We start from the raw sequence: 10,950 nt of genomic DNA, 5'->3' as shown, positions 1-10,950 counted from the left end.
ATCCTTGTCACGGCTGTTAGTTTGTGATCATGGGCTGCTGTGGCTCAGAAGGTAGAGCGGGTCGTCCACTAACCGGAGGGCTTGTGGTTTGATACCAGTCTCCCTCATTCCTCATACCCAAGTGTTCACCTCAGTAACCCCTGTGTGTGATAGAGAAAGGGCTGTACACAAATGAACTGTAAACTGTGTGTTAAAAAAACTTTGAGTCTTCTTCGAGACTAGATCAGCTCTATTTTACCTTGATGAATTATAATAGAAGATGTGACGACCTTGCAGGATGCAACAAACTAAACTTGCATTATCCCCTTAACTGAAGCAGGATGTGCTGGTGTGGGATATAGTTTATGAGGACACGAGATGGTTGTTTTTGACTCACACGAGTTACAATAAGTTCATAATTTCACTTTCATAGGTTGAGTGTGATGTGTGGACAGGTTGTTTAAAAAAGAGGAAGAGGCATGAAAAGCACCTCACTGAACACAATAGCAGCAGAGAGTGTGACAGCGTGATCTGTAAGTAAACTGGGAGTGATGGGAGCAGCCTGGATCTCATGGACAACAATTATAACTCTTATCTTTACAGCATCACAAATCCCAGGTAAGCTGATTCCTTTATGCATTAGGACTTTTTAAGCTGCTGTGACAGACTCAAACTGATCCAAACCAAAAACTAATTACAAACCTAACAGAGTTTATCATTCTGACAGCTCTGATCAGTGTCAGAACCACAGCCGTGACCGGTGAGGAGGGTCAGACGTTTTACTTCAAATGTGAATACCCACAGAGCTGGTGGAGCAACGCCAAGTACCTCTGCCGTATGGACGACAATGACAATCACCTGATACGCACGGATCAACACAACGAGTGGGAAACAAATGGACGCTTCTCCCTGTACGACAACACCACTGCGGCCTTCTTCCTGGTCAAAGTGGACAGACTTGTCCCAGAGGACAGTGGGACATACTGGTGCGGGGTGGACGTCAGCTTACACCCGGATCATATCAGTGCCATACACCTGAACGTCTCTCAAGGTACAGCCATGTGTAGATAGATAGATAGATAGATAGATAGATAGAGAGATAGAGAGATAGATAGATAGATAGAGAGATAGAGAGATAGAGAGATAGAGAGATAGATAGATAGATAGATAGATAGATAGATAGATAGATAGAGAGATAGATAGATAGATAGATAGATAGATAGATAGATAGATAGATAGATAGAGAGATAGAGAGATAGATAGATAGATAGATAGATAGATAGATAGATAGATAGATAGATAGATAGATAGATCTGTCAACCTGCAGGGTATAAATGTCAGGCCATTCATACCGTAAATGAGAACTAAGTCAGGGTCATCTTCCTCTTTTTTGAACTTTCTATTCCTGTTAAAATATGTTTATGAAGCTTGTTTGTGTGTAAATACATATTATAAATAAATAAACAACATAAATACTTTTTTTTTTTCTTTGCACTCAGTAAATGAAGTATCCAACTTTCCCACAGACGTCCCAATGGACAGTGAGTGATTTATATTTGTGTGTGTGTGCCATTTGCGTTGATATTACTCAAATCTAAAGTGTGTAAATCTTCTTCGAGGTAATTGGACATGTCGTTCTTTCCTGCAGAGCTCAACATGTCACTGTTGCTGACTGCGGCGATGTGTGTGGCAGCCATACTGTTTGTGTGTCTGTTTACACTGTGTCTCCTGCACGCTGTCAAACACCAGAGATCAGGCCCACCCCAGAACGAAGAGGTCAGTCTGTGACAGAAACGTCTGCAGCCAGGGGCTCAATCAGACATTACACAAACTTAGAATGAAGAGCTGTTCATCTGGTCCAGTCCAGTGGATTTGGTCATTTGAGTTCACACGTACAGTTCCTCTGGTGAATGTCTTGATAATTTCATGTGTGAAAGTTATTTTAGTCTTTTTGGCCTGTTAAAGACACCACATTACCTTGCAAACACACAATCTCATGGAGATAATAGTTTGATCTCTTATACAGGACGTGTTTCTGTTCCCTTCACAGACATCGAATGACTATGAGACAGTGACGCCTGGTGTAGGAACTGAACCTGAACCCAGCTGCACCTGTTCACCTTTGGACCGTGCTGCTCTTTCAGCTCCATCACCCCCACCTCCTGACCTCTGCTCCCACCTAACGCCAAATCACCGGGAGTCCGCTGTCACTCTCAGTGAATATTATGATGTGGATGTACGAGGACATGTCTGCCAGTACCAACATCTGGATCTCAGCCAGTTGGAGGATCATGTTTATCACAAGCTTTGTGGTCCCAAAGAGGGACCCACGCAGATGAACTGTTGATACCCCTCAGTTTATTTACAATTCGGGTCTTTTATTACTAAAACTTTACACAGCACCTTAAACCACCAGTTGTAACTTCCTACTTTCTGAGATACCTTGGTGCTAATAGAGTTTTAATAATAGTATGATTGGTGACCAAAACGCCCATGTTTTATAAGTTTTGAATGAACCTATACTGTTTATGAACAATTATAAATTCAAAATTCATTGTAATGTTGTGCTTTCTTAATTTTAGATGAAATAGAAGAAAGGAAAATTAGATATGAGATACATTTTCCCCAAATAAATCAAGTTATATTACATGAATGTGTTATTCACTGTACTATTATATTCCCAGTGAGACAAGGATGGGAGGGTAGTTCGAGGTGCTACTCACATCTTCTAAGTGGTTTCAGAGTGAGGTTAAAACAGAGGAAGCTACTGAAACATAGGTGGTGCAACAGCAAAGAGGAAACACAGCTACAAAGACATGAAACCAGAGATCAGTAAAAGGCAAAGGGAAAGTGACAAAGACGTATGAGTAGCATGGACAAGGTTTTCCTCATTCTGATTCTTGTGGGAGGTAAGTTTCCTGATATTGACTCATTTGAGTTTGTGTTCTGTGTCTTTGTTTCAGTGAACACACTCACAACTTTTCATTCTCACATTTCTAATTTTAAAAATGACACTTCCTGTTGCCTCGCTGTTGATTTTCAGCCTCATCTATTAACTCTGTTGTCTTTTAAACTGTTTTGACGAAGCTGGGAGGAAACTTTGAGATTTGTAGTTGCTGTTGAGAGCTGTTTAGATAAAACAGTGGGTGCACCTCTAAATCAGCTTAACTAACCGCAAAAACAGTGACAGGGTTAAAAACTATAAAATATATAACATAAATTTCAGGTTATTTTTCCAGGTTTTTGATGTTTTGGGAAATACTGCATACATCTGCCTATGAGGACTTCTGGAAATACTCACATTAAAGAAAACTCTGTCAACAACTTCCACATAGGGATTGTTAATGGGGACCACTGCTTTACAGGAGTGAATCTATTGACATGAGAGTTTATAGGAAATAGTTGTTGAAGGCTGAATGGACTTTTGTTGCTGTCTCTGTGTCTTGTGCAGGATTTTGGGAGACTGAAGCTACATCTGTAACAGGAGATCTGGGGGGAGACGTCACAATATCATGCTCTCACACTAATGCAGAGGGAAACATCAAATATTTCTGCAAGGATCCTTGTAAGGATAAAGACGTCCTAATAAGAAGCAATGATGAGAGTAAGAGCAGATACAGTATCGAAGACAAAGGAAACACGTTCTCTGTGACCATCTCTCATCTGACAGAGGACGACACAGGAACCTACTTTTGTGGAATAGATAGAGTTCTTAAGGACACGTTCAACAAAGTCGTCCTCACAGTAATAAAGGGTGAGTTCAGTCCACGCTGCACAGAAACTATTTTTATGGCGTTGTCATTTGTCGTCACTTTATCACTTTAACCTTTTTATTCCATTTCCTTTTCACAAAATGTGATCGACATTTCATGACAGCTTGTGTTACGTACTGATCTTCTCTTTTTTGCAACAGACAAGAAGTGAGACACTATAACAGAAACGAGACAAGGAAGAAGATAAACATCACTCTGTCTGTTTTATTTGTTTCTTTCAGGAAGAACACACGACCCTGATGGTGACTTTTCACAATCAACTGTAGGTGAAGCATTTACTACAAATGCAGCACATCTTGCATTTTCTACAAATGCAGCACATCTTGCATTTACTGCACCAGGTCCTACTAAGTCAGATTCTGCAGGTGTGTAGATATGCATATATGTGAGACACAGAGTCCTGAGTGATGTATCTCCACTGAGATGTGATGTTGTCTCCTTTCTCCAGAGAAACTGATGTACACTGGAATAGGCCTCGGGGTGGTTTTGCTGGCTCTGGCCGTGGTGCTGCTGATATTCTTCAAACATCGAAACGGAGACATCAGCACATCCTCTGGTTAAAAACAAACAGTGCTTATATGATATGATGGAAGTTTTTATATTATGCCCAGAACTACCACAACAGCCAAATGATACACAATAGCAAAGACATGGGAAAACCAAGACCTGAACGCTATTACAAGCACCTCATGACACTGTGTCAGAGAGCCATAGCAACCATGTAGAAGCACTGGTGTGTGTGTAATGCTGATGTGTTCACACCAAAGGCTAAGGGAAGTTTTCATGTGATGAGACAAAGTCAATGCAAAGTGGCCATGCACACAAAGACAATAATTTTTCATTTGACCTTGAGCAAAAAAATGTATATGAAACCATGTCGTGAAAGCCAATCAGCGTTGAGAACGAAACTCACCAGACTCAGGTCCTGGCACAGACCCAAGCTAGTAGGTCATAGGTAAACATATTTTAGACTACATCCAACCATTTATTGTATTTTCTGCTCATTAAGAAGAAATACAAGGCTCATACAGTGTTTTCATTTTTAGATCAATGGTTTGTGGTTAGAATTCCAGTTTGGCTTAGGTCTTAGTTTGCATGTTGTCCTTGTGTCTGCATCGGTACAACCCTCTTGAAAATGCTATTATTTCTGGGCAAAATATATAAAATTGACAGAATATTGGTTCAGGACATAATGCATGAAAAAGATAACATTGAACAGATGGCAATGTATTCTACTGTATTTTGGTTATTTGCTGCTTTTAATGTAAAATTATGCCAGTATAAATATTGATTATTTTTCAGTAAGTCAAAGTGAAAAATACAGATTTTACTTTGCAGGCATTTAAAACTTTGTCGATGTAACATCACTCTCCACACAGGAAAGTACCAGAAGACTGACTATGCATCGCCGTCCAGTCTGACCGGAAACAACCACGATATCATCACTTCTTCTTCGTCAGCTAAAGACGATGAGGCCACAGATGGCCCCAAGACCAGCAGATACCTATCAGACGAACTGTTTTACTCCTGTGTCAACTTCAACACGCAGGCAGACCGCAGCAGTGTCACACCTAGCCCTGCAGAGACCACATACTCCATCATCACACACATGGCAACAGATGAATCAGCCGTGTATTGTAATGTCTGAACTCAGTGCTGAACATGCTCACAGCAACAATATCTGCTGTACAGTGAATACCCACTGCTTGCACATTTCTTAGACTGAATTCACTGGTTGTTGTCTGAAGTCAGAGTTCATTTGTTATTTCTTCTGACATATAAATTATGATCAATGGAGACAGAAATAACTCTTCTAGTAAAAAAAACTATTTAGAAATGCTTTTTAACCGCAATAAAATAAAAGATAAACGGGATCTTCTTTTCTGTGCGATTTTGTATTTTCCAAAGAAGAAGTGAAACACCCAGAATAAACACACACACGCACACATGCACGCACACACACACACACACATGCAATATTAACAAGAGCCCGCCTCCAGAGCCACTGCATGGTTTGTTTCAGGCAAAGAGTGACATTTCATGGGGTTTATCTTTATATATTTAATTTAAATTGTGCTTATTTTTTATGCAATGTTATTGTGATGGACATGTTATTAGGAGGAACCCAAAAGTCCAAGTTAAATAAAAAGAAAACCTTCTTGAAGAGAATATTTTATTATCTTTTCCTGTTTTGTTTTTCTGCCTTACATTAAAACTCAACATTAATTTGACAAATACTTTACTGAGTTAGAGTTAGTTAAATTGTTAGACATGGTTACATTGAATTTTAGTTGGCCAAGAGCCACCTCTCTTCCTGTAATCTGTCTTCCTCTTATGCCTTTCTGTTTGTGTCACACCCTCTGTCACCACAAAAAGACTGACATCCTAATTTCTAAATGCAAATGTCTTGAATTATAATGCAGATAAGTTTGAAGAGAGAGTGAAACAGGAAGATCAGAGAAGAGAAGTTTTATTAAACTCAGTATCTGACAAAAGATAAGATTCATCTCACAGTACACTTGGAAAACCTGAACCATGACTGAGAGAATATCAATGAAACTTTTCATTTGCTTAATGACAGGTAATATTATTACTATCCTGTTTGTATTTGTTTCTGTTGAGTGTGAAATGTATTTAGGCTAAAACCTGTTGACTGTGTTGTGATGAAATAACTTTTTTCCCCCTGCATTTCTTATGTCAGCTATTGTGAGTACTCTGTCTGTGACAGGGAGTAAAGGAGAAGATGAGCACATCAGATGTAAGTAAAATAAAGAGTACTTAAGCATATGTCTTAGGAAATTATTTCAAATGTTTCTTATAATACTTCTACTCTTTAAAGGAAACAGTTGTATCATTTCCACAGCTACTGTATATGTCTGAAGTGTGATACATAGTTCCTGATTAAACTACACCCAGCTGTATATTTGTAAAAGTTATCTCACATTTAATTACAGCCAATATTAGTACCAGTACTATGATACTTATTAATGCATAATGATATTTAATAATGTTTTTTGAAATGCCAGGAAATCCTGTTGTCTACTTAGATATTGACTCTTACTGTGAGTGATGAGGTTCCACATGTACACATTGTGTAAAATGTATTAGTTTCACAGTTGGGTTTATGTGTGTTTGTGTGTGCGTCTCAGTTTGAACTTGGATTTGTTCAAGAGGCGTCGCATCATGTCCTTCTGTGCATCAGGGCCTAACAAGGTCACCATCTGAATTGCTTTTCCTTCTCTACCAACGACACTGCAGGTCTCAATAGATTTTTTCCAAATCAGTGAGGCCCAAGGTTTTAGTGTTTTATTGTTCTTTATGTCCTCAATGAGCTTGTTCATACACAAAGTGTAGCCCTATGCAAACAAGCAGACCGTCTGCATTTTAACATTTGTAATGCAATATGAAATGTGTTATTTAAGAAGTGAAAAGAAAAAGTAAAACTGTATGAGGCTATGTGAAAAGTTCCACTTTCAGTTCCCACCCGGTCATGCTACATTTCTCTGGCAGGTGTCAACGCACCAGTGTGGCAGACGGCATTTCTTGGAGGCTCTGTTAACATCAACTGCAGCTACCCTCGAGCTGAAGGAAGCACCATCAAATACTTCCAACGAGAAAATGAAAGCTCTGATTGCACAACTTTGATTTCAATGCACGTTTCACCTAAGACAATGAAAGACAGGTTTTCTTTGACAGACCATAAAGAGCAGGGCGTCTACACTGTGAATATAGCCATGCTGAGGCAGGAGGATACTGGAAGATACCGGTGTGTTCAGAGCACCGTTTATGATAACGTCAAAATATGTTTAACTCAGATCCATCTCCAGATTGTAAGTAAGTATTGATCTGATTTTATAATCATCCTGTTTCCAAACTCACCGACACAACAGAGTCTTTGACCCATAAAACTCCACTTCTTCAGTAAAAAACATGATTGAGTCTGTAGAGCAGTGAATGCATTTATCCTGATTTTTTTTTTTTTTCAGACACGGATAAAATTGCAAAAGCGACTCACAGTAAGAAAACTGCTCAAATTGAGTGTCCCTACCCAGACTCCCATGAGAACAATACAAAATCCCTGTGCAAGGGGGAGATTCCTCTCAACTGTGAGGTGTTAATACAGACAACAAAAGGTGAAACAAAAGCCGATAAAGACAGGTTTTCCATGAGGGACAACCAAAGATTGAAGCACTTCCAGGTGAACATAAACAATCTGGTCACAGCCGACTTTGGAACGTACTGGTGTGGCTCAGACAGGAAATGGCACAATGCTTCTTACACCAAAATCAACCTTTTGAAAGGTGAGTACTCTGAGAACATGAAACACTCTAACACACATTCTTTTTGTACCTACGCAAAAGATTCAGTAAAATAATTAGAAATATATTTGTGCTGGAGCTACTTTCACTTACTTTCAGTCTTCAAAGAAAAGATATATTTTACAAACTCTTACAGAGTAAAGTTGCATTTTAATACTACAGCCCAAACTGCTTGAGCGGATGTTTTCTCAGGAATACAGAAGAACTATGGATGTATGTGACACAGAATGGGTTTTTATTTGTGGGTGTGTTTTTGTACTTATATTTTTGTTGGGACCATTTTGGGAAAGTGAGGACACTTCAGCTGATTTGAGGGTTAGGATTAAAGTTTAGATGTGATGGTTGCATTCGAGGCCAGGGAATGAATTGTGAGTATTCACTCAGATAGAAGTACTAGAATGTGTGTGTGTGTGTGTGTGTGTTTGTGCAGAAATTTCACTCTTTCGATTCATGGAGACACGAGTGTGTGTGTGTGTGTGTGTGTGCGTGTGTGTGTGTGTGTGTGTGTGTGTGTGTGTGTGTGTGTCCCTCATGTTGTCCTTCACACTTCTAATCTTGGGGCTTCTTTTCCCTCCACCCACAGAGGGACGCATCAAAACCGAAAAATCAGGACCTCAGCAGACAACAGCAGCACCATCTTCCACAACGACCCACCATGATGACCATTCAGACTCTGGTGACCTCATCACTTTGATTCTTGTGAAGAAAAAAACAAAAATAACTTCCATTCACTTCTACTACACAAACATTCACTGACATGTCCTCTGCTGCCTGCATGTGTCCTTCAGCTTTTTCTCCTTGTGTCGTGGTTGCAGGAAGGATTGGCGTTATGGTAGTGTGTCTGGCGTTGTTGGTGATAGTTGGGATTGTGCTCATAGTGTTCATACATAAACTCTGCAGGAGACAAGGTGAGGAATGAGAGTAGCATGTACACTAACATGTAAAACCCCATTAATACACACAAACTTTTCATTTGCTCATTTGTTCATTTTGTCTTGAATTCTCCTGTGAATGGCAAAAAGCTTGTTGGTAGCCTATCATAGAGATGTTAATACAGTAATTTAGGGGTCATATTAATATTTGAAATTAATTATGAAAAGCCTAACTTGCACATTTTTTCTTTGCACGTCCTGCAGGGGGATCAACAATGCAGAGCACACACGCTCAACAAAACTCAGAGGTGCATATGAACCTACATTTATTTCACTTTTTCACAGTATGTGTAAAACCTGCATCCGTCACATCTGTCACACTCCTCCTCCTCCCCAGGAAAATCACAACGATCGAGTGTATGAGGAGATAAAGGAACCCAACCAGGGGGCAAGCTCTGAAGATACAATTCTGACGGTTTATGCCTCCGCTAACCTTCCTGCAGAGCAGCTCCACTATTCCAGCATCAGTTTCCAGCAGGACGTTGTCACAGTCTCCATAGATGAAAATCCACATCCCGACATGGATAAAATGTTTCCTCAGCCTGAATACTCATCAGTCAGAATGACTCAGGGTGGCACCCAGCCTTCTTCTCTCTACTCTACAGTCAAAAACCCTGAGGAACTTAAATAAAGTCAGTGTTTTAATGATATTTGCAGTGGGACATACAGCGGAGGATTTACATATCGTGTGTGGAGAAACATTCTTCAGCTTTTATGTGATTACGCGTTTTTGAACGACGGATGCTGAATTTTGTATTTGTGCTCTGGATATAATATTTAGAAACTACAAGAATTCCACAGTCTGTCATTCTCAGCAAAAATGTGCTTGTTGTATATTGATACTCAGCTTTACTTAAGGAGGCACAAAGATGTACAGGGTACTGCACATACTATAACTTAGGTTATCATTCCAGTTAGTACTTATATGCACCATTTTATCCACAGGGTCACAGGAATTACTACAGCAAAGAAGAGAGTCACTGGTTGTGGTTGTATTGACTCAGAATTAGACAATTGATGCATGCACAGATCATAATGAAGGTTCATAGACATTTATTGTATCTTAGATTTAACTCCCTTGACTTATAGGATGACAGGCTATTAATAATTGGTCTACATCTTTTCTGTGTTAAAGAATTCTAATATAATTCTCTGGGTATTTTAACGTTTTATCAATTAGACATAGTTCTTGATTTCCCCCCTTACTGATTTATCTACTTGCTGTACTGCACTATAGTGTAAAGGATTATTGAATGCTATCAATAGACTTGACATTTTCCAGTTTTTTGAGATATCTGAACACGCTTCATGTAAATGGTCAGTTTGTGAAAATTCCTAAACATTATTCACAAATGCAATTTGCAGAATTTATGTTCATGGAAAAAAAGTGAAATGTTCTTACAATTGTTATGAGCTTGTTATTGAAGAAATGTGATTTCATTCCTTTTAAAGTTTTAAAATGTGCAGGTTTGTGACATCAGTATTCTCAGTTGATCGAGCCTTCCTTTTATATTCAGGATGTATATTATCAAATCAGTGACTTCGTGTGTATCTTCTTTTGCTCTGCAGCGCCATCGTGTGGCTGATTCAGTGACCAATGCAGCTGTTTTTTTTGCTTTTGAGTGACTATTTTTACACGTATTTCTCACGGGTTTTTCCCTGTGTTAATTCTTCTTGTTGTAATAGTTTAAAACAGTAATTGTACTCCGTGGAAATGAAATATTCGGTGCTGTTGGTGTATCAGCAGAAATACAGATGCAAAGAAAAAACACAGTTGCTCTAGAAAGTAACTGAACCTTATTTCTCTACAGAATATTTTACAATGAGATGCACACAAAAAATAAAATACCATGAAATATAACCAGAAGTCCATGGAGCAGTCAAACACACAAAACACAGGAAGTTAAAACTACAACTGAAGCTCACTGTTATAACATGTGTTTAATC

At 39.1% G+C, this 10,950-nt stretch overlaps 2 protein-coding genes across 5 annotated transcripts; both read left to right on the top strand.

Moving 5' to 3' along the window:
- Positions 1–390: 390 nt before the first annotated feature.
- LOC138411173 (CMRF35-like molecule 8) lies at positions 391–2,628 on the top strand. 4 transcript variants are annotated; one of them, XM_069530324.1, is made up of 5 exons: positions 391–597; positions 707–1,030; positions 1,479–1,520; positions 1,628–1,755; positions 2,030–2,628. In XM_069530324.1, exons 1-5 carry the CDS (start codon positions 531–533, stop codon positions 2,324–2,326), a joined length of 858 nt encoding a protein of 285 aa, XP_069386425.1. In that variant the 5' UTR covers positions 391–530; the 3' UTR covers positions 2,327–2,628. The 4 variants fall into 4 exon arrangements, with proteins under 4 accessions (XP_069386425.1, XP_069386426.1, XP_069386427.1 ...); XM_069530325.1 differs by having other exon boundaries at positions 440–597; positions 1,506–1,520; XM_069530327.1 differs by having other exon boundaries at positions 486–597; positions 784–1,030.
- A 95-nt stretch (positions 2,629–2,723) lies between these two features.
- On the top strand, positions 2,724–10,864 carry LOC109627338 (polymeric immunoglobulin receptor-like). Its single transcript, XM_069529495.1, has 12 exons — positions 2,724–2,888; positions 3,431–3,733; positions 3,974–4,117; positions 4,201–4,308; positions 5,132–5,398; positions 6,454–6,510; positions 7,263–7,586; positions 7,739–8,053; positions 8,655–8,747; positions 8,887–8,979; positions 9,208–9,251; positions 9,341–10,864. The coding sequence occupies exons 1-12, from the start codon at positions 2,843–2,845 to the stop codon at positions 9,632–9,634; spliced, it is 2,088 nt and encodes a 695-aa protein (XP_069385596.1). The 5' UTR covers positions 2,724–2,842; the 3' UTR covers positions 9,635–10,864.
- Positions 10,865–10,950: the final 86 nt, after the last annotated feature.

Source organism: Paralichthys olivaceus, chromosome 8 (assembly GCF_024713975.1).
Source record: "Paralichthys olivaceus isolate ysfri-2021 chromosome 8, ASM2471397v2, whole genome shotgun sequence".
NCBI lineage: Eukaryota > Metazoa > Chordata > Actinopteri > Pleuronectiformes > Paralichthyidae > Paralichthys > Paralichthys olivaceus.
Note: the sequence above shows the minus strand (reverse complement) of the source record. Positions and strands in the feature narration are given on the sequence as shown.

Coding starts and splice junctions, on each gene's coding strand:
- LOC138411173 (XM_069530324.1), top strand. CDS start 531: ATGGGAGCAGCCTGGATCTCATGGACAACAATTATAACTCTTATCTTT. Junction 598..706: donor TACAGCATCACAAATCCCAG/GTAAGCTGATTC, acceptor TCATTCTGACAG/CTCTGATCAGTGTCAGAACC. Junction 1,756..2,029: donor GCCCACCCCAGAACGAAGAG/GTCAGTCTGTGA, acceptor TTCCCTTCACAG/ACATCGAATGACTATGAGAC.
- LOC109627338 (XM_069529495.1), top strand. CDS start 2,843: ATGAGTAGCATGGACAAGGTTTTCCTCATTCTGATTCTTGTGGGAG. Junction 5,399..6,453: donor AGCCGTGTATTGTAATGTCT/GAACTCAGTGCT, acceptor TTCTTATGTCAG/CTATTGTGAGTACTCTGTCT. Junction 8,748..8,886: donor TGATGACCATTCAGACTCTG/GTGACCTCATCA, acceptor TCGTGGTTGCAG/GAAGGATTGGCGTTATGGTA.